The 26,725-nt window shown below is 40.7% G+C and overlaps 3 protein-coding genes across 4 annotated transcripts in view; 2 read left to right on the top strand and 1 right to left on the bottom strand.

Annotated features, from left to right (window-relative positions):
* Nucleotides 1-13,776, bottom strand: part of BRCC3 (BRCA1/BRCA2-containing complex subunit 3) — a 62,205-nt gene extending 48,429 nt beyond the window's left edge. Inside the window, exons 1-4 of the mRNA XM_016216922.2 lie at nt 13,644-13,776; nt 12,951-12,967; nt 12,099-12,153; nt 1,696-1,815 (exon numbers count right to left, since the gene is read on the bottom strand). Coding sequence (XP_016072408.2) covers nt 1,696-1,815; nt 12,099-12,153; nt 12,951-12,967; nt 13,644-13,766 — 315 coding nt within the window. The 5' untranslated portion in view covers nt 13,767-13,776. The remainder of the gene's footprint in view (nt 1-1,695; nt 1,816-12,098; nt 12,154-12,950; nt 12,968-13,643) is intronic.
* A 291-nt stretch (nt 13,777-14,067) lies between these two features.
* MTCP1 (mature T cell proliferation 1) lies at nt 14,068-20,082 on the top strand. 2 transcript variants are annotated; one of them, XM_016216931.2, is made up of 5 exons: nt 14,068-14,490; nt 19,359-19,510; nt 19,629-19,799; nt 19,881-19,932; nt 20,039-20,082. In XM_016216931.2, the coding sequence occupies exons 2-4, from the start codon at nt 19,406-19,408 to the stop codon at nt 19,926-19,928; spliced, it is 324 nt and encodes a 107-aa protein (XP_016072417.1). In that variant the 5' UTR covers nt 14,068-14,490; nt 19,359-19,405; the 3' UTR covers nt 19,929-19,932; nt 20,039-20,082. The 2 variants fall into 2 exon arrangements, with proteins under 2 accessions (XP_016072417.1, XP_016072418.1); XM_016216932.2 differs by lacking the exon at nt 14,068-14,490 and adding an exon at nt 14,512-14,717.
* A 1,314-nt stretch (nt 20,083-21,396) lies between these two features.
* CMC4 (C-X9-C motif containing 4) lies at nt 21,397-23,846 on the top strand. Its single transcript, XM_016216935.2, has 2 exons — nt 21,397-21,480; nt 23,480-23,846. The coding sequence occupies exons 1-2, from the start codon at nt 21,423-21,425 to the stop codon at nt 23,626-23,628; spliced, it is 207 nt and encodes a 68-aa protein (XP_016072421.1). The 5' UTR covers nt 21,397-21,422; the 3' UTR covers nt 23,629-23,846.
* Nucleotides 23,847-26,725: the final 2,879 nt, after the last annotated feature.

Raw genomic sequence — 26,725 nt, 5'->3', positions numbered from 1 at the left:
GGGGGAGGGGCAGAGTGAAAAAAGTCAATCTTAAAAGGTCACATACTACATGATTTCATTTATCAAACATTCTTGAAATGACAATATTATACAGAGAGAGAGCAGATCAGTGGCTTCCAGGGGTTGGGGTAGGTGTAGTTGTACAGGAGGAGCATGAAGCAGATCTTTATGATGATGGAATTGTTCTACATCTTGACTGCTATGGTGCTTACATATATCTATACATGTGACAAAATGGCATAGAACAACACACGTTGTATCAATGTCAATTTCTTGGTTTCCATATTGTACTGTAAATTATGTAAAATGTAGCCTTCAGGGGAAACTGGGTGGAGGGTTACAGGGACCTTTCTATACTATCTCCACAACTTCCAATGAATTATTTCAAAATAAAGAGTTTTTAAAAAGGTACTTACCATAAAAACATATTGCTACATCTGATTATATAAAAGTACAGAAACAACTTGTACAAAAACACATACACCATGAGTAAGCTGAGAAAAATCATTATCCTTATCACAAAGGACTAGTTTGATTTATATACAGAGTGCCTATAAATTAAGAAGAAGATTACTAATTAAATAGAAAAATGGACAAAGGAAATAACCAGATAATTCAGAGAAAAATACAAATGACCCTTAAAAATTAAAAACTGATAAAATTTACTCATAATAAAAAATGCTAATTAAATGACAAGAAATAAAATATAAATACAGATTGGCAACAATCAAAGACTGATCTACCAGGGCCTGGTAGCACAAAAACAAAACTATGATGACACACAATGTTTGTGAGTGTGCAGGGAAACAAGCACTCTTGCACATTGCTGGAGGGTAAACTGGTAAAACAGTATAGCAACAAGTACATAGAGCCTTTGTTCCAGCAATTTCACCTCTACGAATTGGTCCTACAGATACGTGCACTCATTTGTGAAATGTAGTATATGTTAAATACATCTTAAAAAGAAAATATTTATGTTTCTACATTCACAGAATTCATCTGTAAAGATACATGAAAACCTGATAACCCTAGTTATGTCCAGGGACAGACCGTGGGGAAATTGGGGCACAAAGGTTAGAGAAAAATACTTATTTTGTGTACCTTTTATGCCTTTTAAAGTTTATGCCATGCATATGTAATACTTATTTTTTTAAAGTTACTTTTTGATTACAAGATTAACTTAATCCAAAAGACCAATAAATTACTAAAACTACTGTTGCAAATTTAACTTGCTATAGCTGAGGTATGGAGTACAGATCATAGGAAGCAAATGCAGTTCTCAGCACTGCATTTTTTTTTTTTGAGAGGCAGCCTCAATAACGAATCTTTCCAAATGATAGAGTCCAAGAGAGTAAAAAGCCTAGAAGTTAAATGATACCAGGAAAACTGGGGAAGGGGGGCAGAGGGGACTGAAGAAGGGTGGTGGGGAGGAGGAAGAAGGGACTCCCCGCACAGTTTGTTGCCATAGGATTTGACCAGGAATATCAGAAATTTCTAACTCTTCAATAAAAGCCACTCAAAAGGAGAACTGGACAAAAATTCTGATTAACCAAACAATTGGATCTAAGGGTTAAACATGAGTCACCAGGAAGAAAACCTGTGAAATCTCCTAAAGCAGGCTAAGGTAACAAACAGAGGAACCTGGCCTAAAAGCCCCAGAGCACATAAAAGCTTCTTATCAACCAATAAGGATATCTCTGCCTCTGTTGAGGCTGCAGATAGCTGCTCTGGAGAAATTTCCACTCGATCCTTCCTCTTATCCGAACGTCGCAAGATGATGACAGAATGAATGTGAACAATTCTGATGGTGTCAACCTAAAGGAAAATCCACAGAAATGTTTACTTCTGTCTGTATCCAATAATATCTCTCCCTGCAATTATAGAATTGCATTGTATTACATTATCAGGTTAAAGATTCCATTTTAGAAACCTTAATTTTTCTCATGAATAATGGAATGTTTCAGATAAAAGACATTCAACCTCAACATATACATTTCAAAACAAAAATACTAAAGCTAATATTTAGATCAAGGAAGGACTTCTTGAATAATCAACTAATAATCATTTGATCCACAACTATGTACAAGACACTGTCACACAAAAGAATACAAGTCAGAGTGCTGAAAATTCAAGTGCTTAAAATGGTAACAGTCTGGTTAAGTGGCAAATATCACACATGAAATTACACTAAAATAATGTAGTAAATTAAGGCTACAGAAGCTCAAAGGAAAGGAGTCACTTATATTTAAAAAAATCTTCATAGAAAAGGCAGATGAGTGTATTTCCTGACGGGGGGGGGGAGGGGTGTGTGTGTGTGTGTGTGTGTGTGTGTGTGTGTGTGTGTGTGTGTGTGTGTAAAGATAGAATTTCTGTAGATGCCAAATGGATGTGACTGATATGTTTGGGAGACAAGTAGGCCAATTGATTTAAAGAGAAAACTTCAGATGGAATGACAGATAATAAGGCTGAGAAAAGTTAAAGCAAAAATGTGCAGGACCTCGAATGCCAAGCCATGATCTGTAGGATGAACTGGTTGGAAGGAAAATACTTCAGATAGCCTAAACATGAAGTAAAGTACTGGACTAACTGGATAGCAGAGATGGAAGAAACAGATTTCAGATTCATTAAGAAGGAAGAATCCAAAAGATTTGGTAGCTTATAGACCACGGGTGACAGAAGACAGGAAATTGTTAAGGATGACTCTAAAGTTTCAAGGTTGAAATAGTGAAACACGGAGGCAGGTCTAAGTTTAGCAAGGATTAGGAAGGAAGGAAGATAAGCATGTTTTCAGATGAGCTAATCTGGGATGAGAGGATCTTAATAAAGGCAAGGAATAGTGTGGAGAGAGGACGCAGAGGTCCAGGCCTAAATCGAGGGGGAGTACCAACACTTTGGATGGGGTACAATAAGAGGATCCAGGAAGGAAGACAGAGGAGTCCAAACGAGAACAATGAAATGGTTCAAAAGTTTCAGGGGGGAAGGGGTATGGCATTGCCAGATGTCACAGGGACATGGGTAAAACCTGAGAGGAGATTTTTGGAGTAAGCTATAGACCTACACAGTGCAATACAGCAGCCATTACGTACATGTGACTGGCTGTGGAGCTTGAAATGCTGTCCCCTTTATACCTTTTTCTATCTGGTGAACTCTTTCATAGCCTTTAAATTCCCTATGATGAGACTTTAAATGCTCATCTTATAAAGAATTAATCATTCTCCCCTGCTATGTAACGTTTTTTAATAATACAAATACACATCTTTGCTAGAGCTTATATCATATTGTGTTCTCTTTGTTGACATAATTTCCTTTTCCACTAGAATGTAAGATCTTAAGGGCAGGGAACATGTTTTAGTTATGTTTTTACCCCAGTGATAGCAGGCACAGAGTACACAATCTAGAAAATCAAAAGCAGAGACAGAAAGATACTTGACTTTCCAAGGAGCAACAAGAAAAGAGCTGACTTTTCATTGTAGTTTTTTTTTTTTATTGTAGTTTTGATTTGCACTTCCTAATAGCTAGTGAAGTAGAGCACCTTTTCATATATCTGTTGGCCATTTGTATGTCTTCTTGTGAGAAATGTCTGTTCAGGTCCTCTGCAAATTTTGTAATTGGATTTTTTTTTTTTTTTTTGGTGTTAAGTTGGATGAGTTCTTCATATATTTTGAATATTAACCCCTTGTTAGAGCTGTTGTATGCAAATATCTTCTCCCATTTGTTTGGTGGCCTTTTTGTTTGGTTGGGGGTTTCTTTTGCTGTGCAAAAGCTTTTTAGTTTGATACAGGCCCATTCATTTATTTTTGCCTTTATTTCCCTTCCCTTTGGGGTCAAATTCATAAAATTCTCTCTAAGACCAAAGTCCAGAAGTTGAGTACCTATATTATCTTCTATGTAATTTATTGTTTCAGGTCTTATATTTTGGTCTTTGATCCATTCTGAGTTTATTTTTGTATATGAGGACAAAAAGTAGTCTAGTTTCATTCTTTTGCATGTGGCTTTCCAAATTACCCAGCCCCATTTATTAAAGAGGCTTTCTTTTCTCCATTGTACCACCTCACACTTTTTAGAATGGCTACTATCAACAAGACATGTAATAACAAGGGTTGGAGAGGTTTTAGAGAAAAAGGAACCCTCACTCACTGCTGGTGGGAATGTAAACTGGTACAGCCACTACAGAAGACAGTATGGATGTTCCTCAAAAAATTAAGAATACAGTTACCATATGACCCAGCAACCCCTCTTCTAGGTATCTACCTGAAAATTTTGAAAACATTTATTTGCAAAGATACATGAACCCCTATGTTCATTAATAGCATTATTCACAGTGGCCAAGGCATGGAAATAACCAAAGTGTCCCTCAAACGATGATTGGATAAAGATGTGGTACATATATACAATGGAATACTACCCAGCCATAAAAATGATGAAATACTGCCCTTTATAACATTGATGGATCTTGAGAATATCATGCTAAGCAAAATAAGTCAGAAAAAGTAAAGAACCATATAATTTCACTCATATGTAGGTTATAAAACTGAAAGCAAGAAATGAACAAACAAGAGAAACAAAAACCGCACAGACACTAAAAACAGTATGGTGGTTACCAAATGGAAGGGGTGTAGGGATAGTAAAGGGTAAAAGGAGTAAAAAAATATGGTGACAGAAGACCTGACTTTGGGTGGTGGGCACACAATGCAGTATATAGATGATGTATCATAGAAATGTACACTTGAAAACTATTTAATTGTATTAACCAATGTGACCCCAATAAATTTAATTTTTAAAAATCAAAAAAAAGAGAGATTAAAGAGGGTGATGGACTGAGTGGAAGCTACACAGACACTTTCCCAGGACCAAACTGGAAATACAACTAAACTATAGAAAAAACACCCTGAATAATCAATAGCAACTGAAGATGAGCTGCTCATAACCAAGGAGGAAAAGTAGAGACCACATAGAGACTGGTAGGAAGTATGGAGGCATGAGGGGGCTGGCTGGGCTCCCACAGGCAGCAGCGGAAGATCCAGAGGGATATCTCAGTTATGGAGGGTTCCCACTGAGGACTCTGGGGCCTAAACCCCAGGCTGGGCTTCCCAGCCCAGAGCACCAGAACTGAGAAAGGTGCCCACACAACATCTGGCTGTGAAAAGCAGCCAGATTTCTCTCTGCCAGGGAAAGATGGCTGGAAATACAGGCATCCTCTTAAAGAGCCAACACACAAAGTTTTGTGTGAAGCCATTCATTTGGGCTCCAGCAGAGGGAGGGCAGAGTGGACTGGAGCCCTGTGAAGAGAATCTGGATTTGTGGGCTGTGGAGATACAGCTCAGAGGGCACCCCTCTGGATTCCTCTGCTGAGTCATTCAGCCATACTGCAGAGGCAGACATTTACCTTCCAAGCAGCTTTTGCCTGAGGGGGAAACAATCACCCCACCCTGCTGGAAATTCTTTCACACTACCCAGTGGAGTTTCCACCACCTGAGGCACATAAAGAGAATCAGATTAATGAGCCTACAGGCACACGCAGACTTCAGAGTACTTTGAGTCTTTCCCTGATCTTCTGGACCCAGGACTTAGAAAAGCAGACGTTGGTGTGCATCTTAGTCTTCTCCAAACACACAAAGCCTCAACAGAGGGACCTCAAGCCATGGGCTGTTGATAGCTCCAAAGAGGGTACTCAAGGCCAGTCACAAACAATGTCTGACATTGGCCTGCACCAGAGACCATCCAAAAAGACTGAGAGTCCTAGGAGATCTACCCACACATAGAAGCAAACCCAAATAGGTAGCCAAAACGGGAAAACAAAAAAGCCCCAAATGAAAGAACAAGAGAAGTCTCCAGAAAAAAAGTTAAATGAAATGGAGTTAAACAATCTATCAGATATAGAGTTCAGAATAATGATTGTAAGGATGCTCAGCAGCATGAAAAAAAATATGGAAACTATGAAAAATGAGCAGTCAGAAATAAAGAATGACATAGCAAAAATAAAGAATACATTTGAAGGAATAAACAGCAGATTAGAGGAAGCTGAGGATGCGTCAGCAAATTAGAAGAAAGGGTAGAAAAAATCACTCAGAGATCCAAAGAGAAAAGACAATTAAAAAACAGGAGGACAGTCTATAGGAGCTGTGGGACAACATGAAATATAACAATATTCACATCATAGGAATGCTAGAGGAGGTCGAAAATAAGCAACGGTTAGAGAACACGTTTGAAGAAACAATGGCAGAAAACTTCCCTAACCTGGTGAAGGAAAAAGTCACACAAGTTGAAGAGGGACAGAGTCCCAAGCAAGAAGAACCCAAAGAGGCCCACACCCAGACACATCATAATTAAAATGCCAAAAGTTCAAGACAAAGAGAGAATATTAGAGGCATCAAGAGAAAAGCAAGCTGTTACCTACAAAGGAGCTCACTTAAGGCTGTCAGCTGACTTCTCATCAGAAACTCTAAAGGCCAGAAGGGAATGACATGAAGTATTCAAGGTAATGTAAAACAAGGATCTGAAACCGTGACTACTCTATCCAGCAAGGCTATCATTCAAAATAGATGGTGAAATAAGGTGCTTCTCAGACAAAAAAAGGCTAAAGGAGTTTATCACCACCAAAGCAGCATTGCAGGAAATGTTAAAGGGACTGCTGTAATTAGAAGGAGAAATAGAAGCATTGCAAGAAATGTTGAAGGGACTGCAGTAATAAGAAGAAGAAATAGAGAAACATAGGCATAAAGAATTAAAATGGCAATAAATAAGGACTTATCAATAATAACCTTAAGGACTTTAAGGGAGAGATCAACAGCAATGCAGTCATAGTCGTGGACTTTAACACCCCACTGCCTTCACTGGATAGACCTTCCAGACAAAAAGTCAACACAAAAACACTGACTCTAAATGGCACACTAGATCAGATGGATTTAATTGATATTTACAGAACATTTCACCCCAAAGCTGCAGAATATACATTCCTCTCAAGCGCACATGGGACATTCTCAAAGACAGACCACATGTTAGGGCACAAAACAAGTCTCTACAAGTTCAAGAAGACTGAAATCATATCAAGCATCTCAGATCACAATGACATGAAATTAGAAATCAACTACAGTAAAAACACTCAAAAACATTCAAACACATGGAAGCTAAATAGCATGTTATTAAACAATGAATGGTTACCAAAGAGATCAAGGAAGAAATAAAAAACTTCCTGGAAACAAATGAAAATGAACACACAACAACCCAAAATCCACGGGACACAGCGAAAGTAGTCCTAAGAGGAAAGTTCATAGCACCACAGGCCTACCTCAAAAAGCAAGAAAAATTTTTAGTAAACTATCTAACCCTTCAACTTAAAGAATTAGAAAGCTCCTCTGTGAAGCTGTCTGGACCAGGGCTTTTGTTTGCCAAGTTTTTTTTTATTGCTGCTTCAATTTTATCAGTTGTTATTAGCCTATTCAGGTTTTCTGATTCTTCCTGATTCAGTTTTACATGATCTCACTCATATGTGGAATCTAATAAACAAAACAGGCTGAGGAACAAAACAGATCCAGAGACATAGAGGCATGGAACAGACTGATGAATCTCAGAGGGAAGGTGGGGGTGGGGTAGTGGGTAAGGAGAGATTAATCAAAGAACTTATATGCATATATGCATAACCCATGGACACAGACAATAGCGTGGTGAAGGCCTGGGTGTGGGGCGGATGCACAGTGGAGGGGATCAATGGGGGAAGAAAGGAGGAATATCTGCAATACTTTCAACAATAATGATAAGTTAAAATAAATTTAAAAAATTAGAAAACAAAAAAAGAGCTGACTTTTCTCCTAGCCAGCATCACTCAGCGGTTGAGCTTCGACCTATGATCCAGGAGATCGTGGTTCGATTCCCAGTCAGGACACATGCCCCAGTTTCGGGCTCCATCCCCAGCAGGGGGCATGCAGGAGGCATCGGATCAATGACTCTCTCATCACTGATGTTTCTATCTCTCTCTCCTTCTCCCTTCCCCTTTCTGAAAGCAATAAATAAATAAATAAATAAATAAATAAATAAATAAATAAATAAATAAATAAATAAATAAATAGCTAACTTTTCAACAGAAACAATCAAAGCCTAAAAAAATGGGGTAACATGCTAGAGTGCAAAAAGAAAAGATCTGCCAATCTATAATTCTATAGTCAAGGAATACAACCTTCAGAAATGAAGGCAAAATACAGACATTTACATACGCAAAAAATTGAGAGAATTCATTATCAGCACAGAAATACTAAAGAGTATTCTTCAGGCAGAAGGAAAATCTCAGATATGAAGGAAGGAATGAAGAACACTGTGAAGGGTATAATATGTGCATAAATGTAAATGAATACTAATTGTACAAAACAGTAATAACAGTGTCATGTAGGGTGTAAAATGCCCATAGAATTAAAATGTATGACAACAATAATCCAAAAGGTGGAAGGTGTAAATGAAATTAAAGTGTTCTTAGATTCTAGTATTATCAGAGAAATGGTAAAAAATAGTCATTTGTATTAGACTAACAAATCAAGAATGTATATTATAATAAGTAGGATAATGACTAAAAGGAAAGTAAAAGAAGGTTATAACTAATTAATGGAGGTTCAAAGTAGAATAATAAAACATAGCTGATGAATCCCAAAGAAGGTGAGAACAGAGAGAAAAACATAAAACAAAGAAGTGGGTCAAATAGAAAGCAAAAAAGATGGCAGCAGTAACCTACATATATCAATAATTACAATAAATGTAACTGGACTAAATACTCCAGTTAAAAAGGTTATCAGACTAGATTATCAAAACTATATGTTGCTAATAAGAGACACACTTTAAATATTAGTACACAGAAAGGCTAAAAATAAAAGAATGGAAAAAGATATACCATGCCATGCCAACACTAGCTAAAAAGGTCCCTGAACTCATGAAGTTTAGTATCTATGTGGATGGTACAAACTGACATAGAATTTAAGATAAGGAAATAAACTCCTGAAAAATAAAATTATGTCATTAAGATTGGAAATGTATTTTAGTAGGAGTTGATGCCAAGGATGAATATTTTCTCACTCTAGTCAGAGGTTTCAGTGCCTAAGAGGAGTGAGCAAAAGAAATTCAGGATAGAATGGCGAGACCAGCCCAGGAAAAGATGAAAAACAAAATAAAACATGCATAAATAAAGGCCACAAAGGACTGACAGATGTCCCTGAAAGCCACAGGTAGCTGAAGGGCCTGAGGAATACTGGTATGGTCATAGTCACATAAGAAGTAAGATATTACAGCTTGGCTAGATCTGCCCCTACACCTTTTCAGTCTTGGAATTAAGGTACTAAAACCCAGTTCCTTTTGCTCCTGTGTCTTTGTATATAGATCAAGGATCAGCAAACTATGGCCTGCCTGGGCTCCTTGGGGCCAAATCTGGCCATGTTCGTTTGTTTATGTATTGCAGCTGCTCTTGTACTACAATGGCAGAGCTGAGTAACTGCAAAAGAGACTGCATGGCCCACAAAACTAAAAACATTTACCATCCAGCTTTTTCCAGAAAGTTTGCACCCTTTGGCTTGGCTTTCCATGGGTAACAGGCAGGTAGCAATAATTTCCTATTGTAGGGGATGTACAATATGTATTTATTGAGTACATACTACTATATGGGAGGCACTACATGATGGCCTAAGTATACAGTTATAAACAGGATACAGTAGTGATATCCAGGAAGAGACAGGTAAGCAACTCCATGACAAAATATAAGCACTGTAAAAGATACGCTCAAGGAGCTAGGGTGGCACAGAGGAGGCTATCTAATCTAGCCTACAGGTCAGGGCAGGTTACTTAAAGGAGGCAAGTGGCACCAGGGCTGAACTGCCAGGGATAAATTGTTAACCAAGCAGAGAAGAGAAAAGCAGTCCATTCATGACACCCAGCAGAAATAGGGAGTGAAAGAGCACAGCATCTGGAAACTGACATAATCTGGAAACTGACATAATTTACCATGGTTGGAACTTGGATCCATGTAAACAATGCAAGGAGATAAACAGAAATGAGATCATGAAGGGCCCTGAATGCTTCACTAATGAGACTTCATCCTAAGGTAATGGGAAATCCACTGGATTTTAAGCAGAGATATATCAGACTAATCTCAAAAGATCACATCCTAAGCAGTAAGAAAGGACTACAGGTGAGAGAGACTCAAGGTAAGGAGACCAGTGGAGAGGCCAGCACAGTAGTCGAGGAAAGAAGCGATGAGGACCTCAAATAAGGTAGGAGTAGTTAGGATGAAGCATTAGAAACAAATATGAAAGCAATTTAGGTTAATGGTTCTCAATGGCAGGCAGTGGTTCCCAGACCACATAAGAATCACCTGGATAGTTTTTCAAACTTCTGCCACCCAGGCCTCACCCCAGACTGAGTCAGCCCTGAGATTTTGTGAAGATTACTGGGTGATTCCAAGGTGTTGCAGGCAGGCTTGGGAACTGCTGTGGCACAAGGAATGTTGGAGGGTTTGAGGAAGAGGAAAGGTTCAGATGCTGTCTAACTAAATTTAGATGTCCACTAGGCAGCTGAGTATGACATTCTAGAGCTTGGAATAATTTATACTAACTAGCATCTACTGGGTATTACCAACAGTCAGAATGGCGAATATTTATTGGCTACCTGCCATGTGTCAGATACTTGTAAAAGTGCTTTTCGTGTATTAAATTAACTCTCCCAAGGACCCAGTGAGGTTAGTACTATTGTTATACCCATTTTACAGATGAGTGTTTTACATACATTACTCAAATCCAACTCTCCCAACAACTCTATGAGGTTGGTGACTGTCATTATCCCTGTTTTACAGATAAAGAATTGGAAGCTCTCGCATGTTAAGTAACATGCCCAAGGTCACACAGTATCAGAGAAAGGATCTGAAGATAGATCTAACTTCAATGTCTGTTGCAGCTAGAGCCACAGGAGAGGTAATATTGCATAAGAAAACATTCTGGAAAGAGTTGGAGGCCAATGCAGAAACTTGGAGAATATTTAATGCATAGGCAGGGGAGGAAGAGTCCAAAAAGGATAGGGGACGGGGGCAGAATAAGGAGATATGGCAAAAACAATACAAAAAAACCTCATGAGAGTTCTGAGTTCCAAATTGAAAGATTAAAATAAACACCAAGAAATAATCCACCGATGTAGCAATGAGGAGGTAGCTGGAGAGTCACAACTGGAAACCAGACTTTGGTGGGTATGAGAGGAGAAGGTAAATAAGGTCTGGCTATTAAAGGAAGGATGTAAGAGGAGTGACTACAGGAAGATACAGGTTTGAGAAGTTATTTTCCTTTCCTTTCTGAAAATGAGAGTAATTTAAGCACATCTGTATCCTAAGGGAAAAGAGCCAGATTACAGGAAAAGGTTGAAGATGCAGAAAGAAAGATAGGATATTTTATAAGCAAGGTCTTTGAAGAAACTGCAGCTCTGGATAGGAAGTGAACTTCTTTCCTTTATATGGTAAGAAAGGTGACAAGGTGGTTAACATGATGAAGTTTGTATACTGGGATAGTAAGTAGATGGTGTTGTTGCCCTATAGCTTTTATCACCTCCATCATCTGCTTGGCAGGAGGAGAGGACATAGTTTATTTTTATTGTCTTTTACAAAAACATTGGTCTGCACCATAATGGGGGAAAAATTAACTGTTTATACAATGATTAGGTTGAGAAGCATTATACTAGACCAGATGGCTAGAACATACCAAAAAAGAGAAAGTCAAGGTAGACTAAGAACTATGAGCTTTAGATAGTTTGCCTGTAAGGAGACAGGGGTTACCTGAGTAGATATTGAGACTCAGGATAAAAAGATAACAGTGACAGGAACTAGCCAGAAAACAAAGAGATGTCAGCAAGGAGGAGAGCTGCCAGTGATTCCTCATCTTGATCAAGTAACAATAATTTGCTACAAAGAATAGAAAATTAGGTCCCATTCCTAGTGAGTAGATTTTACTAGAAAGAACACACCACCCAGCCACAAATGTGGCCCCATACAAAAGGGATTAACCCCTGGCTGAGTTCACAAAACAGAGCACAGAAATCCTCCCACAACTGCAATTTTCCATCATGCAAAATTCAAGCAAACATACCTTTTCAGCAACTGTGCGCATTTCAGTTCCAGTATATGTAAATTTGGAGTCACTCCTTTTAAGGATAAATTACAAAAAGGGGAACAATAAAACCTTAGCAGAGACAAAAGAAGAGGGAAAGTAAACTGAAGCTAAAGCTGTGCTCATACATCTGTTAGAAGCAGTCTGGCGCACATGTATATGTGGCTGAGTGCATAAAGTTTTCATGGGCAAAGCTAAATTCCTATAATCCTCTGTATTAAAGAGGTGGGCTTAAGAGTACACATTCTGCTATGCTTTGAAGTTTAAGTTAAAATAGCCCGAAACATTTACTACCTCAAGCATCCAAGCTACTGGGGATCTCTGAGATCACTGTAGGGCTCACCACGAGGACGCAGAAAGCCATGGAGATGGAAGAGCCAATTTAGATGGAGGAATGGGTCAATAGGGGGAAATGTCTCTCAATATGCACATTATCTGCCACAAAGAAAATTACTAATATCTCATTGTCAGTTTAGGGGAGAGAGAGCATAAAACATATCAAGCCAAAAAATGGAAAATAATAGCACTATATCAGTCAACAAAATTCTATCTGTAAGAGGTTTCACAGGTTGACTCATGATCTTGTTTCCCTCAACCACACTTTTTACATGAGGTCATACGTATCTCAACTGAAAATCCTCCTACTAGGAAGTAAGGTGCAAGCCAATCTTCAGTGTTGGGACGTTATTCAAAGTGTATCACTGAGGGAGCTCCAGACTGATAATGGTGATTTAAAACACAATCTATACACAATGTTGCCAAGCTTGTCATAATTCTGAGTTAAGAATGACATATAGACCAAAAGATATGAATAAAAAAATATTGTCTTACCTTGTGTCATCATTCAACTAGAGTGGGAAAAGAGGAGAAAACATTATTGATCACATCACGCTTATCTGATGTACATGGATGCAGATCATGTGAAAATTAGGTCATGTGGTCCTGTACACGGGCATGAAAAGCTGGAGAATTTTTACTTCAGATTGTAAGCAACTAAGCTCTATTTCCTCATCCTCTTGCGCTCCTCTGCAACACTTTAACGCTGAGGAAACTTATGTGTCTTTGAAACCCTCTCCTCTCTTGCGTTCTTTGATACAAATAAAATGCATACTAGAGGGAAGGCTGCAAGCGAGATGAGGGGCCCTAATAGTGGTCAATAACTTCGTAATACACTGATGTCCTATTGTGCTATATTGTCTTTCTGTCCTGACTTGCGGTTTTAGTCAATAGGGTGTTAACTCCAGATTTACATAATAGGCCAGAGAAAAAAGCCCTCCTAGAGAAAAAAGCCCTGCCGCCCACCCAGGTTTATGCGGAACGCTGGGGGGTGACGGGAGGCTAAACAAGTGTCAAGCAACCCGAAGATACCGGACGCCCGCGACAGGACGATCCAAAGAATCTGTCCAAGGATCTAAGTCACCGGTGCCTGTGGTCTCCGCAGCCCTGGCTGCTACCACAGACCCCAAGGACACGCTGGGATTGCTCATCAGGGTTCCGGCCAGGCTAACTCACTGACCTACTCACCTCCCCTATACACAGTCCCATCACCTCCTCCTTCTCTGTGCTCAGAGCGTGGTTGAGACAAACTAGGAAAGCATCCGACTCGAGATGAACCGCCTGCACCGCCTGCACCACCTGCACCGCCATCTTCGTCCGATCCAGCTCACGTCCGCTTTGGGCCCACTTAGGCCTGACCAACCCCGAGCTCAGGCAAGCGGGTTCCGCGGAGGCGGGGCTTGGGGAGCGCGGGCGGGGCGGGCGCGAGGCGGGAGCATAGAGGCGGGGCTTGGGGGCGGGAGCGTGGGGGCGGAGCTTGGGGCGGGGGCGGGGCGGCCTGGCCGCACCTGGGAAACGCCCGCGCCGGTTGGGGCAGGCGTGGCCGTCGGGGCGGAGGGCGGTGGCCCGCCACGGACCGGGGTTCAGGCCGGTTGGCGGGGACGACGGGGGCGGCTGGGAGGCGGTGCTCTCGGGCCGCAGGCGGACGTGGTCTGTGAGCGGCTCCCAGGCGGCGGCGCCCATTTTGCCCGCCCGTTTACGCGGCCTACACTCTCTGGGGACAGCCCTGAGGCAGCATCGCCGCGCGCCAGCCTCTCGAGCCTTTCGAAATTCGGTCCTAAGATAGTTAAGGTTTTATTTTGTTTTGTTTTCAAGTTACGGCCCCTGAATTTTGTACCACTCTCCCTGGACCACTTCCGCTTGCCGGCCCTTGCCTCGTAACTTTGGTGCGGGTGACCTCGGCCCCAGATGCCCCTCAGCTCGCCCTGGGCTCACGTCCTGATCCCGGCTTGACTGGCCCGAGGTGGGGGACCTGGAAGTTTTAGCCTCGCTGATTTCGAGGCGGATTAATTAGCCCAAGAAACATTATATTCATGTGAGTAACCTCTTGCAGAAACAGTGCTATACTGTATCTGAAAAAGTATCACTCTCGAGCTTGGCTGCTGCTACTTTCTACAGAGGCTTTTAAGTATCTTTTTTACAGGGAAGGGGAATGGGGGACTTTAGTTTTTATTCAAGGTCGGATGTATCACAGTAGTATTCACTGTACAAGTTTCCTCAGCTCTCCTTGTCTTGATGCTATCAGACATGGTGAAATTATAGGTAAAAGTAATTTTCTTTTGACGTATGCCAAACGTGCCATGGGTTGACAGTACAGATCTTTCAACTCCCAAGGTTAGGAATTACAGGGGACTTTAGGAACGATTCAAAATCAAAGAAAAATATATGCCGTGCTGCCCCCACAGCCCCTCGGTGTTTGTTTGTTTAATCTCGTTTTCTATTCCCTGTGTCGTTTTAAAGCTAGGTAGACATGGCAGTACTGGAAAGGGAACATTCCCAAGGTGCTACCTGAAGAGGTGTTGATGCTTTGCTCTTTTCTCCCAAGTCAGTTCCAACCCAAGTCTCCCCACAGACAGGCCCTCATCCAGTAGAGCTATCTGTGATATGTATGCCAGCAACCTCCATTTTTACCTAATGCTTAAGGACCACATGGCACATCTTTCCATGATTAATTTTGATAATGATGAAGCTTGGGAGAAATTTCAAGTGTGCAATTACTTTGGACCCACCTAAATTTTCTCTTAAGTTTCAATTTTGCACCATATATTTATTTTCAATTACTTTTCGTGTCTAGTATGCCCTGCCCTGATGGGGCAAGGATGGCTGTTATTATGTTTAGTGATGGGATATTTTGAATTTATAAATTGTCTTTAGGCACCTTCAAGAAAACACCTTTGTTTGTTGTTGATGTTAATCTCATAATCTAGAATGACATTCTCTAACTTTTATAATGCTCATGGCTGCATTTTATAGCCCTAAACGTTTAATTGGAGTAGAAAAAACTATTAATATGTATGGCAAGCTTATTTTGTGCTAGATGATCTACTAAGCATTTATTTACCTTGTATATGTAAGCTGCCCCAATTGAAAACAGGCTCTGCAACTTCCTACCAGTGTGACCTCAAGCAAGTTACCTAACTTCTTTGTGTCTTACTTCCCTCATCTTTTTTTTTTCCTTATAATCTTCAACCAAGGATATGTTTTCATTGATTTCAGAGAGAGAGAAAGAGAAACATCTATGTGAGAGAGAAACATCGATTGGTTGCCTCCTGTATTTGCCCCGACCTGGGACTGAACCCACAACCTAGGTATGTACCCTGACCAGGAATTGAAGCCACAACCTTTTGATGTACGGGATGACGCTCCAACCAACTGAGCCACCCTGCCAGGGCGACTTCCCTCATCTTTAAGTGGGGGAAATAATAGTATCCATTTAATCAGATGATTATGAAGATTAAAAGTGAAAATTTATTTAAAACACATAGGAAGTGCTAAATAATCGCTATTATGATCAATATGTTCTTCAATTCTCATTTTACAGAAAACTGAGGTATAGAAAGGTTAACTTACCTGAGGTCACAAAGCTAGTAAGTGGCAAAGTCAGGATTTATACACAGGCCAGTCTGATTCCAGGGCTTACGTTCTTCGTAACCTCATCCGTTATAATTGGATGAGTTCATTAATTGACTTCAAATAAGTGTATACAACTGATTAATTTTCAAAAACTGTTAAAACACCTGGAAATTAAAAGCAGATTATCCTTTTTTTTCAAAGACACAAAATAATTTATTCTGTAAAGGAACAATAATGGTGTTACTTAGATTACTACCTAAGGAAGGCTTCTATGTTGTATATCATCCATTTAAAACATAATTTACAAAATGCCTTACTAATAAATAGTCTGTCTAGGCCAGTGTGGTCTCTGATTGTGGCATCAAGGTGACCCCCATGGGGACAATCTCTTTTAGTGCCTTCATGGATGATAAAGCTATATAAACACTTTTTTAATCCATTTGAATTTGCAGCTGGTAGTATTCCTTGAGTTGAGTGGAACAAGTTTATGTTCTGTGTATTATATTGCACCTTGTACCTAAGTTTATCTTGAGGTTTTAAGAGATTCATTCTAGTTCAAGGGGTCCTGAATTTGTGAGCAAGTGTAATGAGCAGAGAAATGTTCTCTAGTCAAATAAGTTTGGAAAATGTTAAACGAAATAGTTTCTTTACTACATAACTTGCCAGAGCTTTCACTGTGTTAATGTGGTTTATGACACTACAAGATTCCCAAACTTATTTGACCAAGGGGAAAGTTAGGGGCAAGAGTTCCAAGAATCACATTTAGACAAATTGTGTCCCATTCATACAACCTGTGATTTTGCGGACTTTGATCTTAATCCCTCTCACTCAGCCTTTGCTTTTGCGTTTCTCTGCTGAGGATGTTGGTTCATGTTCATATGATAGCTTCTCAGTCCCTTGATCACTGTAGTTGCCTTTTACTGGGCCTTCATGCTCTCTCTGAGTGGTAGCATACACAAGTCCAGAGTCCTGTGCTGGGATTTGTTCCCAGGCTCATCCTGCTGATGCCCAGCACATTGGCCTTTGGATCACAGCAGCACATCATGCTGCATTGTGAGAATATTTTGTAATGATTCACAGGCCTCTTTGTAGTGATTCATAGTAACTCAGACCATCATCTCAAATTTGTTTGCCCTCTATTCCACTGGAATTATTTCCTTTTCATGTCAGTGTAAACCAGTAGAATTCTGCTTCTAATTAAAAACATTTAAATGTCAATAATGTTGCTTGTTGCTAGAACCTATCTGTGAAACTGAGATGGTCCTAAAACCCATAATACTTAGTTTCTACTTTTTAAAAAACAGCCACAGTTATTTCCTTTGTAATCCAGACAATATGTTTTATTTTGACATAAGCATTTACTGAGTTTTTATTTGTATCGCTACTTTCCAAAGCCCTGGGGAGGAGGAGAGGCAGAACAATTGTATCTATTTGACTAGTATTTGAGACTTGGGATATCAAATACTGTATCATTCTTACTACTGAAGAGCTTATAGTACTGTATTTGAGGAGAGTCAGGACTTGTGAAATAAGCAGAGCAAATATGCAAGGAAATTTATAATTAGGGGCGAAAATATGAGCTTTAGTTTAGACATAAATGCTATAGTAGTCATAGAGAGGCAAGAAGGCAGACACCTGCACTCTGCCATAATAGTACTGAGGCAGAGAGGCCTGAGGAGGCATTTCAGGCAAGTGGAAAGCAAGATCAAGGATATAGGGCTAAAAATGAGCCTGGTGTTTGGGAGAAAGTTTACCTCAAGTACGGTGGTAGTGGTGCTTCCTGGAATTGGTGACAAATAGGATGTAGCAACAGAAGTAGATGAAGAGGTCCAAGATAACTAGTAAGTTTCTGCAGGATCAGGAGGGGTGGTGTTTCCATTGAAAGAAAGCAGAATTTGGTTAAGGAGAGGGGGTTCACTTTAGGTGAATTTGAAATGAGAGAGCCCTATAAGATAGGAGCTTACAATGGGCTCAGTCGGGATACAATGGGCAAAGCAACTGTGATATTAAATTATTCACTAAAATCAGACCATTTCTTAAATCTATAAAGTATATTTTTTACTTTCCTTTTAAGAGAAGGTAAACTAACAGTGTTTAGGGAAATAAATCAGATTCAGATTGTTGACCTTGAAAAAAGGTTTGGTTTAGCTCAATTAATTTTTTCTGGCTAACTTTGTCCTGGGCTGCATCATACTGTGTTCTGGCATCTCATTTGCTCTTGATAGTCTCACTTGAGGGTTTAACAACTTCTCAAGCTGTGCTGCAGTTCTGTTCCCACCTAATGGTAACCTAATGGGAATAGGAGGCCTTTGTTTAGTGGAGTAGATCCCCAAGTGCTGTATCTGTGCTCTGCCAAAGGTAGAAACACATTGAAAACCATGCTGCACAAAATGCAAAATGCAGGTCAAGTTATTGTGAGGCCCTGAAATGAGATCCAGGGCTGGGCAGAGGATTTATGGGTTTAGAACCCAGTCTGCCTCATATAAAGAGTTTGCCCAAGAGGTGGGCCTCCTGTACACCTCTCAAAAGACAGAGGGACTTTTCTGGACTTCTGACTTGGGAAATCATAATTAAAACCCACACCTATATGGAAAAATGGGCTTCTGTGACATCCTGAAAAGCATTAATAAACTAAAATGAGACAAGGATCTAGGTGGATAACTATCATTTTCTCTCACTCAGCTCCAGGTCTCTATGATCCCCAAAGCCTCTTGCAGCTCAGAAATTCCATGAAGCTGCCTTAAATATTTTCCCTAATAAGAAAACCCCTTCTGGAAATATCCAGTTGCTATACCTTTCTAAGTAAATTGATAAATAGGCCATTTGCTCTTAAAACATTTATTTTCAATTTAGAAAGCCATGCACATGATTCAACCCTCACAATCTTAACTTTTAAAATGAAAACTGCTTTTACAATGGGGAATGTGGCATACATGTGTCTGTTATACTGCATTCCTGCCCAAATAAGTGTGCCCTTAGGCACACTCTTGTGCATATTCTGTTGCTAACTACACTTTGTCAGACACTGCTTTGTGAATGCAAACTTGAGACCAGTGCCCAGCTTCCTGTAATGCTAGTCCTACATTTCCACAGAACTCCTTACCTAACTGAATTCTTGAGTACTTTGTAGTCAACCCGAGGCTATGCTGAGTGTCACTTCAGTGTCTTGCAGGGAGTTTCAGCTGGCCTTGGTTCTATTTAGGCTGTGCAGGTAGACATATATGAGGTTTGGTTCTGGTTGGTGGTTGCTAATACCAGGTCACCTTGCTCACTGGTGAGTTCATTAAAACCCAAAAAGTCACACCTGTGTCCTGTGCGCGGGTGCTGCAGGCTTAGGTGGAGAAAAGCAGGGCTAGAATTGGAACTCAAAGCCCAGAATGGCAGGAGAGGATGTGGGGGCTCCACCCGATCGCCTCTGGGTTCACCAAGAGGGTATCTACCGCGACGAATACCAGCGCACATGGGTGGCCGTCGTGGAACAGGTAACTATTTACATTGTGCTTATTTCTTTATTGATTTTGCTTTCAATCAACTTGGATTCTAACTAGTCACAATATCCTAAAGTCTTTGGTTTTATTTTTGTTCATTTTTTTCCATTAGGGGACAAGTTTCCTAAGGGCACGAATCCAGCAAGTTCAGGTTCCCTTAGGTGACGCAGCTAGGCCAAGTCACCTTCTTACCTCCCAGCTACCTCTCATGTGGCAACTCTACCCTGAGGAGCGCTACATGGATAACAACTCTCGCTTGTGGCAGATCCAGCATCATTTAATGGTACACATGTTGCTTAATCATTTCCCATTGTATTGGGACTCTCATAACAGAGTACTCTATAAACTTTTCTTTTTCTGACAGGTCAGGGGAGTACAGGAGCTGTTGCTTAAGCTTTTGCCTGATGATTAACCTGGTATGTTTTTGGTTGTTTTTTGTTGTGTGTTTTTTTTCTCTCTACTGTCTCTCTTCTTTTTCACTCTGCTCGGTTGTGGTGATTTTAATGATCTATTTTTTTCCAGGTGCTGGGATTCTAGGAAGATATGCTCCTCTGTTCTGTTCAGTATATGGCAATCACTTCATCCACCACTGCAGTGCACCCATCTGTGGGCCTGGGGGAGGGAGTGGGTTGAAAAACTGCTCAAGAACACAGAAGTTTAGGAAGGGCCATGAAGAACACCGCAAGTGGAACTGCAGAGAGAGGGTTACACAGGCAGAAAGCGAGTCAACAAAAGCACTTAGTCAGGATACGTAACTTGAAATTTACTCCTTTGGAAGTTGCCATAGAACCTTTAATGGACATCATCAGCTGGAACTGGGATCTGATGAATCCCACAAAAGTCAGCACCTGCTACAGAACAAATGCTCTAATCACCAAGGACTTGGTACTGATTTAGAGAGAAGAGAGCAGCTTCTAGCAGCATCAACATCTATTGGTCGTTTATTTGCCCTGCAGCAATTCACCTGCCTTTCCTTCTCCCATCCTGTAAATATCGTAGGTTTTGCTCCAGTGTTTCCCATCCCAGTACTGACCTAACTTGGATCTACTGAGAACTTAGGGAGCTCTAGGGGAAAAAGGGTTATTTGCATTAATGAAATTAGCAACAAAGGCTCCTGGGCCTTTTTTCTTCTGAAATTGTCTTCAAATTATTAGAAGTTGCTGATCAAAATCATGGGCACTTAAAATTATTCTCTGGTTACAGATATTTTAAATAAGCCTTTTCTGTAAGAGTTCTAAAAAACATTTTAGCTGCTTAACTAGCACCTTTGTTGGGGCCAAATATTGCTGATTCCTAGGAAAGCATTGACTGCCTGATAATTTCCAGAGTTAAGATAGTTATAACAGTTTATATACATTAAACCTTAGTTTTACTTTTTAAAAATCTTAGGAACAGTAGCTACCATGTAGCAAGTCCTTACTGCCATCCAGGCTCTGTTCAGTGCACTTTGTATACTTTATCACATTAATTCTTCCCTCAGTGCTTTGAGGTAGGTATGATCCCCAGTTTACATGAATAATAAGGGAAAAGGCTCGAGGAACTTGATCATTTACCAAGGGTGGTTTTGTGAATGATAGAGCTGGGCAGTGGGCAGGCCCTTCAGGCTGTGGCGTTGGCTCCTCTAGCTCAACATTGGTTTCAATATTCAGGATAAATTGGTTGAAGTCAGAGGTTTTTATTTCCATGTAAAGCTACTTATATCTTTCAAATCAAATGAAATGGATATTATAAAAATACAGTTGATTCATCCTATGAATGGGAAGAGTATTTTTCAGTGTAATTGTGTTCCAGCAATTGAAAGGGCATACTACTTGTCTCTGAAGAAAATTCCTTCTAGAGGGGCTTTAAAGTCTTTATAAAGAAAAGACAAAATAAAAATCATTTTTCTTATTTTAGTGTTCTGGATATGCTGCAGAAGGATCCGTGCCAGAAACAAGCCTGTGAAATACAGAAATGTTTACAAGGTAATATGTTCCATGCTTTTAAGATATTTTTCCACTTTATATGTGAACTAACTACAAGAGACCAATTGTTCTTTTTATCAGCAAAGTATATTAACTCCTCTCAGAATGTAATATTTGTGTAATTAACTTAGCCTGAAGATCTTCCTCACTGTATAGTCAAAGATGCGGAAAATAAAGTGATGTGATCTAAACTTGGAGTTTGCAATCCTGGGTGTAGAGTAGAATCACATGGAAAGCTTTAAAAACTTGCCTAGAACAATGAAATCGGACTTCATGTGGGTGGGGTCCGGGCAGGAATCTAAGAAGCTAACCAGGTAATTTTAATGTGCAGCCAGAGTTGAGAATTACTAGGCTGAGCAAAATCCTTTAAAAAAAAGGAAGACTAGTTTTAAAATGGGTTTGTTATATTTAACTATGCCTGACAACTCACTTTTTAAAAGCGATCAGGTTAGAAGAGGGGTGTTGAAAATACAATTCGAATTCAGGCTGCCAAAGTCAGCAACTAACTCTTAAAGGCAAAAGTGAATGTCAGCTAAAGTATATTTGATGTGATTTGTCCATTCGGTTTTCAATCAGCCAATATGTTTGACCAAATGCCAGAGGATTTAATTTTTTTTTTGAATCAGTGAATGATTGTTGGCAGAACAAATGCAAAAGGCTTCAAGACTATGTGAATTAGAAAACTGACTTTTTTGATAATTTTCCCGTTATTAAAGTACAGTAATAGAGATGGACACCCTTGAAAATAGAGAAAGGCAGGAAGGAAAACTGTTGAGTCACCAGACTCAGCATCAAAGAAAACTCTTGTTTGGATGTTTTCTTTGACTTTTAACTTCTGTTCTTGAACTTTTCATCATGTGAGCAATGTTTTATTTAAAGTCTTTCAGTCCAGAGTGTTAATGTATACTAATACCATTTTATTCATCCCTCCTTCCCTTTCTCCAAATGATTAAAAGGTTTTCCTTTTTTTTAAAATTAATTTCTCCCACATGAATCTGTAACTGATTTAAATTAGCAACCCACGGCTTAGGGAGAGTAGGAATCACATTAGGGCTCATCACACACCTGCTGCAGTGTGGGAGGCTGGAGGGCACGGAGGGCTAAGAGCACTAGGCATTCCCTGGAGGACAAGTCATTTAATCATTTCATCCATGAGGTAGATGTTACTATGACCCCCATTTTACAGATGGGGAAATCAACATGGCAGTTATATAACTTGCCCAGTGTCACACAACTGGTAAGGGGTACAGTGAGGATTTGAATCCCGCTGGTCTGGCTCCTAGCCTGGGCACAGCCACTCCACTATACTCTTTCTAGTCGGAGGCTAACTCCCATGCACCCCATTTTAGTATTGAGGGACTTCAGTCAGTTGAAGCTGATCTAGAACCTTTAAGTCAAGTCCTCCTTGACTTAGGATCTATGTATAGCAGGGGTCTGCAAATGTTTTCTATAGAGGGCCAAACAGGAAACATTTTAGGCTTCGGAGGAGGAAGTCTCTGTTGGAGAAAGGTGTGGGGCGGGGAGAATTACATTATTAGCTCACAGCTGTATAAAAGCGTCGACCCTGAGGGTGCAGTTTAGAACCTCTGATGCACAGACTTGGTAGGGAGGTATACCAGCCACCTTAAACTGTATGCAAAATAACATGCACGGTACATGGATTTTTCTAATTCACCAAATTATAAAGGAGTTAGTCACCCCGCAAAAGGGAATAGGTTAAGAAACCCTGCCCTACAAAAAGGCACATAAGCTATTAACCTTAAAGAAAAGAAAATGATATAGAAAAATACCTTTTGACTGCTTTGTATATCACATTTTTCTTCCTAATTAACGTGCTGACTGGTCTCTATATCAGAAAGAATTCAGTGGACTTTGATACATCTTTTCTCCCAGGTCTGTAGATACAATAAAGTAAAAAGGAGTGGGAAGCATTGATCTAAAACTCCCTGTGCCTTCGTCCTATGAGATCATGACTAGGTTCTGCCTGTCTGTTTTTCAGCCAACAACTACAGGGAATTGAAGTGTCAGGCTGTCATCCGAGAACTTCGCGAGTGTTGTGCTCGCTATCCCAAGGGAAGATCTGTCGTCTGTTCAGGATTTGAAAAAGAAGAGGTAGAAAAGCTGACACTGAAGTCCACATCAAAGTAAAGTTCTGCGGAGAAGTTCAGTGCCGCGCCACGTTTCCACCAAGCGAGTTTTATTTATCCTCCTGACTCTTCAGGCCAGGTAGCAGCAAATATCAAATGAAAAAGTCAACTATAAAAGTTAATAAATATGCCATCTATGCAGAACAGATAGAAATATATTAAACAAACATGTAGAATGTAATAAAACTGAGCTGCTAAAATAAACCTGTTAAGTGAAAATTTTTTGGTTTGGTACTTGTGATATTGTCACTTATAAGAAATGTATATTTAGTTTTTGTCTCCATTCCAGGCACAAAGCTCCTAAAACCCTTTGGAATTTCCTAAATGATAAGAGTGATAAATGATAAAGGTGTCTTGTGACAGTGAGATGAGGGAAAGCCCCTAGGTAACCCATGGATGGAGGCTGGTTGCCAGGGGAACCAACTACATGATTAGAGGATAGGAACTTTTAGTCCCTACCCCCATGCCCACCCCCAACTTCTGGGGAGGGGAGAGGGGCTGGAGAAGATTGAGTTCAATCACCAGTGGCCAATAATTTAATCAGTCAATAAAGTATTAGGTGAAAACAGCCCTCCAGTGACACCTTTCATAGATTACATGCTAAATTCAAAGGTTTATCTAACCCAAGCCCATATCTATTGTATTTCCAATAATTTAAAGCAAAGCGTCTTCCCAAATGCAAGTAAGAGCATTTCTTTCTGCTTTTGTATCCGCATCACAGTGCCTGGCCAGAAGGCATGTCATACTTAGTGAGTGGTAGAAAAGGCATAGAAATGATTGTTGTTTTTAACAACCCCTAATTTATCATGAGAGAACTTTACTGGAAGTCAAGCAGGCAGCAACAGCATTAGAATTCTTAGGTAGTTTATCTGCTCTTTATATTCTCGTAATCAAAACAGATTACAGCAGATCCTTGTGTTAATACAAGGCTGCCGAAGAAAAGCTGTTGACAGTTGTCAGTAACTTCATGTAGTGAATGGGGGGTGCGGTGGGGGTGACAGTATCAAACAGGCCATTTGATAGCCTCCCTGCCCCCCCCATCAAAAAAGAAAAAGATGACTTTCTAAGCAAGAGCAGAAACAAATTTTGATAGGTTCCTGTCTTAATCCATTCAAGCTGCTATAACAAAACACCACAGATAAGACATCTATTTCTCACAGTTCTGGCAGCTGGAAGTCCAAGGACAAGGCACCACAGATTCAGTGTCTGGTGAGAGCCTGCTTCCTGGTTCGTAGATGGCTGCCTTCTCGCTGTGTCCTCACATGGTACAAGTGGACAGGGAGCTCTGTGGGGCCTCTTTTATAAGGGTACTAACCCTTCATGAGGGCTCCACCCCCATGAACTAATCACCTTCCAAAGGCCCCATAGCCAAATACCATCACATTGGAGGGTAGGATTTTAACATGAATTTGGGGGTACACAAAGATTCAGTCTATAACAGGATCCTTTCTTGCCTCTTCCAGCATGCTAGAAAAAACCTACATTGCTGTGAATGGACTGAGATAGTCCCTAATCTGCAAATACCATTATTATATGAGACCAACTGTTCTTTAAAGCAGCATTCCCCTAAGTGTTTCTAGGAATTGCTGTAACAAGGAAAAAAGTCTTCTGTGTTCAGATAAGTCTGGGAAATGCTAGGTTAGACATAATATGGGGTCACATGAGGATATAGCCCAATTCCCCCACCCCCAGTCAGTTGAATGGTGTCCGCCTGGCCAGCAGTCACAAGGAGCAGAGCAGCACATGCCCAGGTGTCTTCCCATGTCCTTGACAGCCAAGTCTCACCAGAATCTTTGTTTGACCTTGGCCTGCATGTGAGCTGTCCTAAGCATGACACCCTTCCTCTCCCCTCTGCTAGATAAGCCCCTGCCGAACCCTGGCCGAGTGCAGAACATTTATATGTTAACTGCACCGTAACTGCGTTTTGAAAACACAAGCACCCACCCAAAGAGTGTGTTAGCTACAGTTATGTATGAGCCACTCCTTCAAGAAGAATGAATAAGGGAGAGTGGGAGGGAGGAGGGGAGAGAAGGGATAAAGGTAGGGGTGGAGAAAGGTGGGAGGAGAGAGTGAGAGCATGAGCATGAATAAACCAATCCCTTCTGTTATGTGATAACGTGAACAAATCCTCCATGTGAGAATACTGCTAACCAATTTTCTTACTCAATAAAACATTTGAAACAAAAAATAATGTCTTCCAACTTTAATCACCTCCTATCTTCTGCCAGCATCCGTGAGGTGGGTAACTTCCTGGGTCCAGTAGGGAGGGCTTTAAAAAAAAAACCTGTCTTTATTGTTGAAAGTATTACAGGTGTCCCTCTTTTTTCCCCCATTGACCCCCCTCCACCCTGCATCCATCCACCCCCAAATAGGGAGGGTTTTCACCCAAGTAGTCGGCCAGGTGAGGAAGTCTAGGCCCGCCTCCCTGTCCTGTGCTGACTGTCCTAGGCTGAGTGGTGAGAGGCTGAAGCAAACAGGGCGGCAGGAGCAAAATCTTATTAGTATGTTATCCTAATGGCAGTGACACTCATATGACAACAGGGATGCTCAGGCAGGAATCCCTGAGGAGTCAGCACTGAGGAGTCTCCCCTTAGAGAGTCCAAAAACATCAGAGTATTTGTTGAGCCTAAATGCAGCCATGTAAAGTGAAAACGCCCCTGGATCCCTCTCCCATTTCCTCTGACACCAGGAAGAAGCTCTACTTTATCCGCCCCAAGTCCTCATCCTACCTGGTTCCATCCCAGAAGGAATGCTGGGTCAGAGGGTGGCCCAGAGTGGCGAGGACACTGCAGCTTGAGGAGCCAAGAGAGAAAAAAAGCTTCTTAGGGGCTCCAGGTACCACCACGTTGTGGGTGTGTTTTGTGCTGGTACCAACATCACTCAGTGCCAGAGGAGATTCTCCCTTTTGGGGTCAAGCTACAGGCAGAGAAGCCGAGGGCGGCATTACCACATTCCTGCCAGCAGATGATGAAACTATAAACCTGTTCAAAGTCAAGTTGCTCAAGTGCAACCACACAGAGCACGCTGAATTGCTCAATCAGTCAAGGAAAAACTGCTGTCTTTTCACCCCCCGCCCCCCACTAAAAAGGACTCCCAGC

The sequence above is a fragment of the Miniopterus natalensis genome, chromosome X (genome assembly GCF_054644295.1).
Source record: "Miniopterus natalensis isolate mMinNat1 chromosome X, mMinNat1.hap1, whole genome shotgun sequence".
In the NCBI taxonomy this organism is placed as follows: domain Eukaryota; kingdom Metazoa; phylum Chordata; class Mammalia; order Chiroptera; family Miniopteridae; genus Miniopterus; species Miniopterus natalensis.
Note: the sequence above shows the minus strand (reverse complement) of the source record. Positions and strands in the feature narration are given on the sequence as shown.

Excerpts from the sequence above, each read along its gene's own strand:
- CMC4 (XM_016216935.2), top strand. The coding sequence starts at position 21,423 with ATGCTGCAGAAGGATCCGTGCCAGAAACAAGCCTGTGAAATACAGAAA. Across the intron at positions 21,481-23,479 it reads AATACAGAAATGTTTACAAG|CCAACAACTACAGGGAATTG; the intron begins GTAATATGTTCC and ends TCTGTTTTTCAG.
- MTCP1 (XM_016216931.2), top strand. The coding sequence starts at position 19,406 with ATGGCAGGAGAGGATGTGGGGGCTCCACCCGATCGCCTCTGGGTTCAC. Across the intron at positions 19,511-19,628 it reads GGGTGGCCGTCGTGGAACAG|GGGACAAGTTTCCTAAGGGC; the intron begins GTAACTATTTAC and ends TTTTTCCATTAG. Across the intron at positions 19,800-19,880 it reads AGATCCAGCATCATTTAATG|GTCAGGGGAGTACAGGAGCT; the intron begins GTACACATGTTG and ends TTTTTCTGACAG.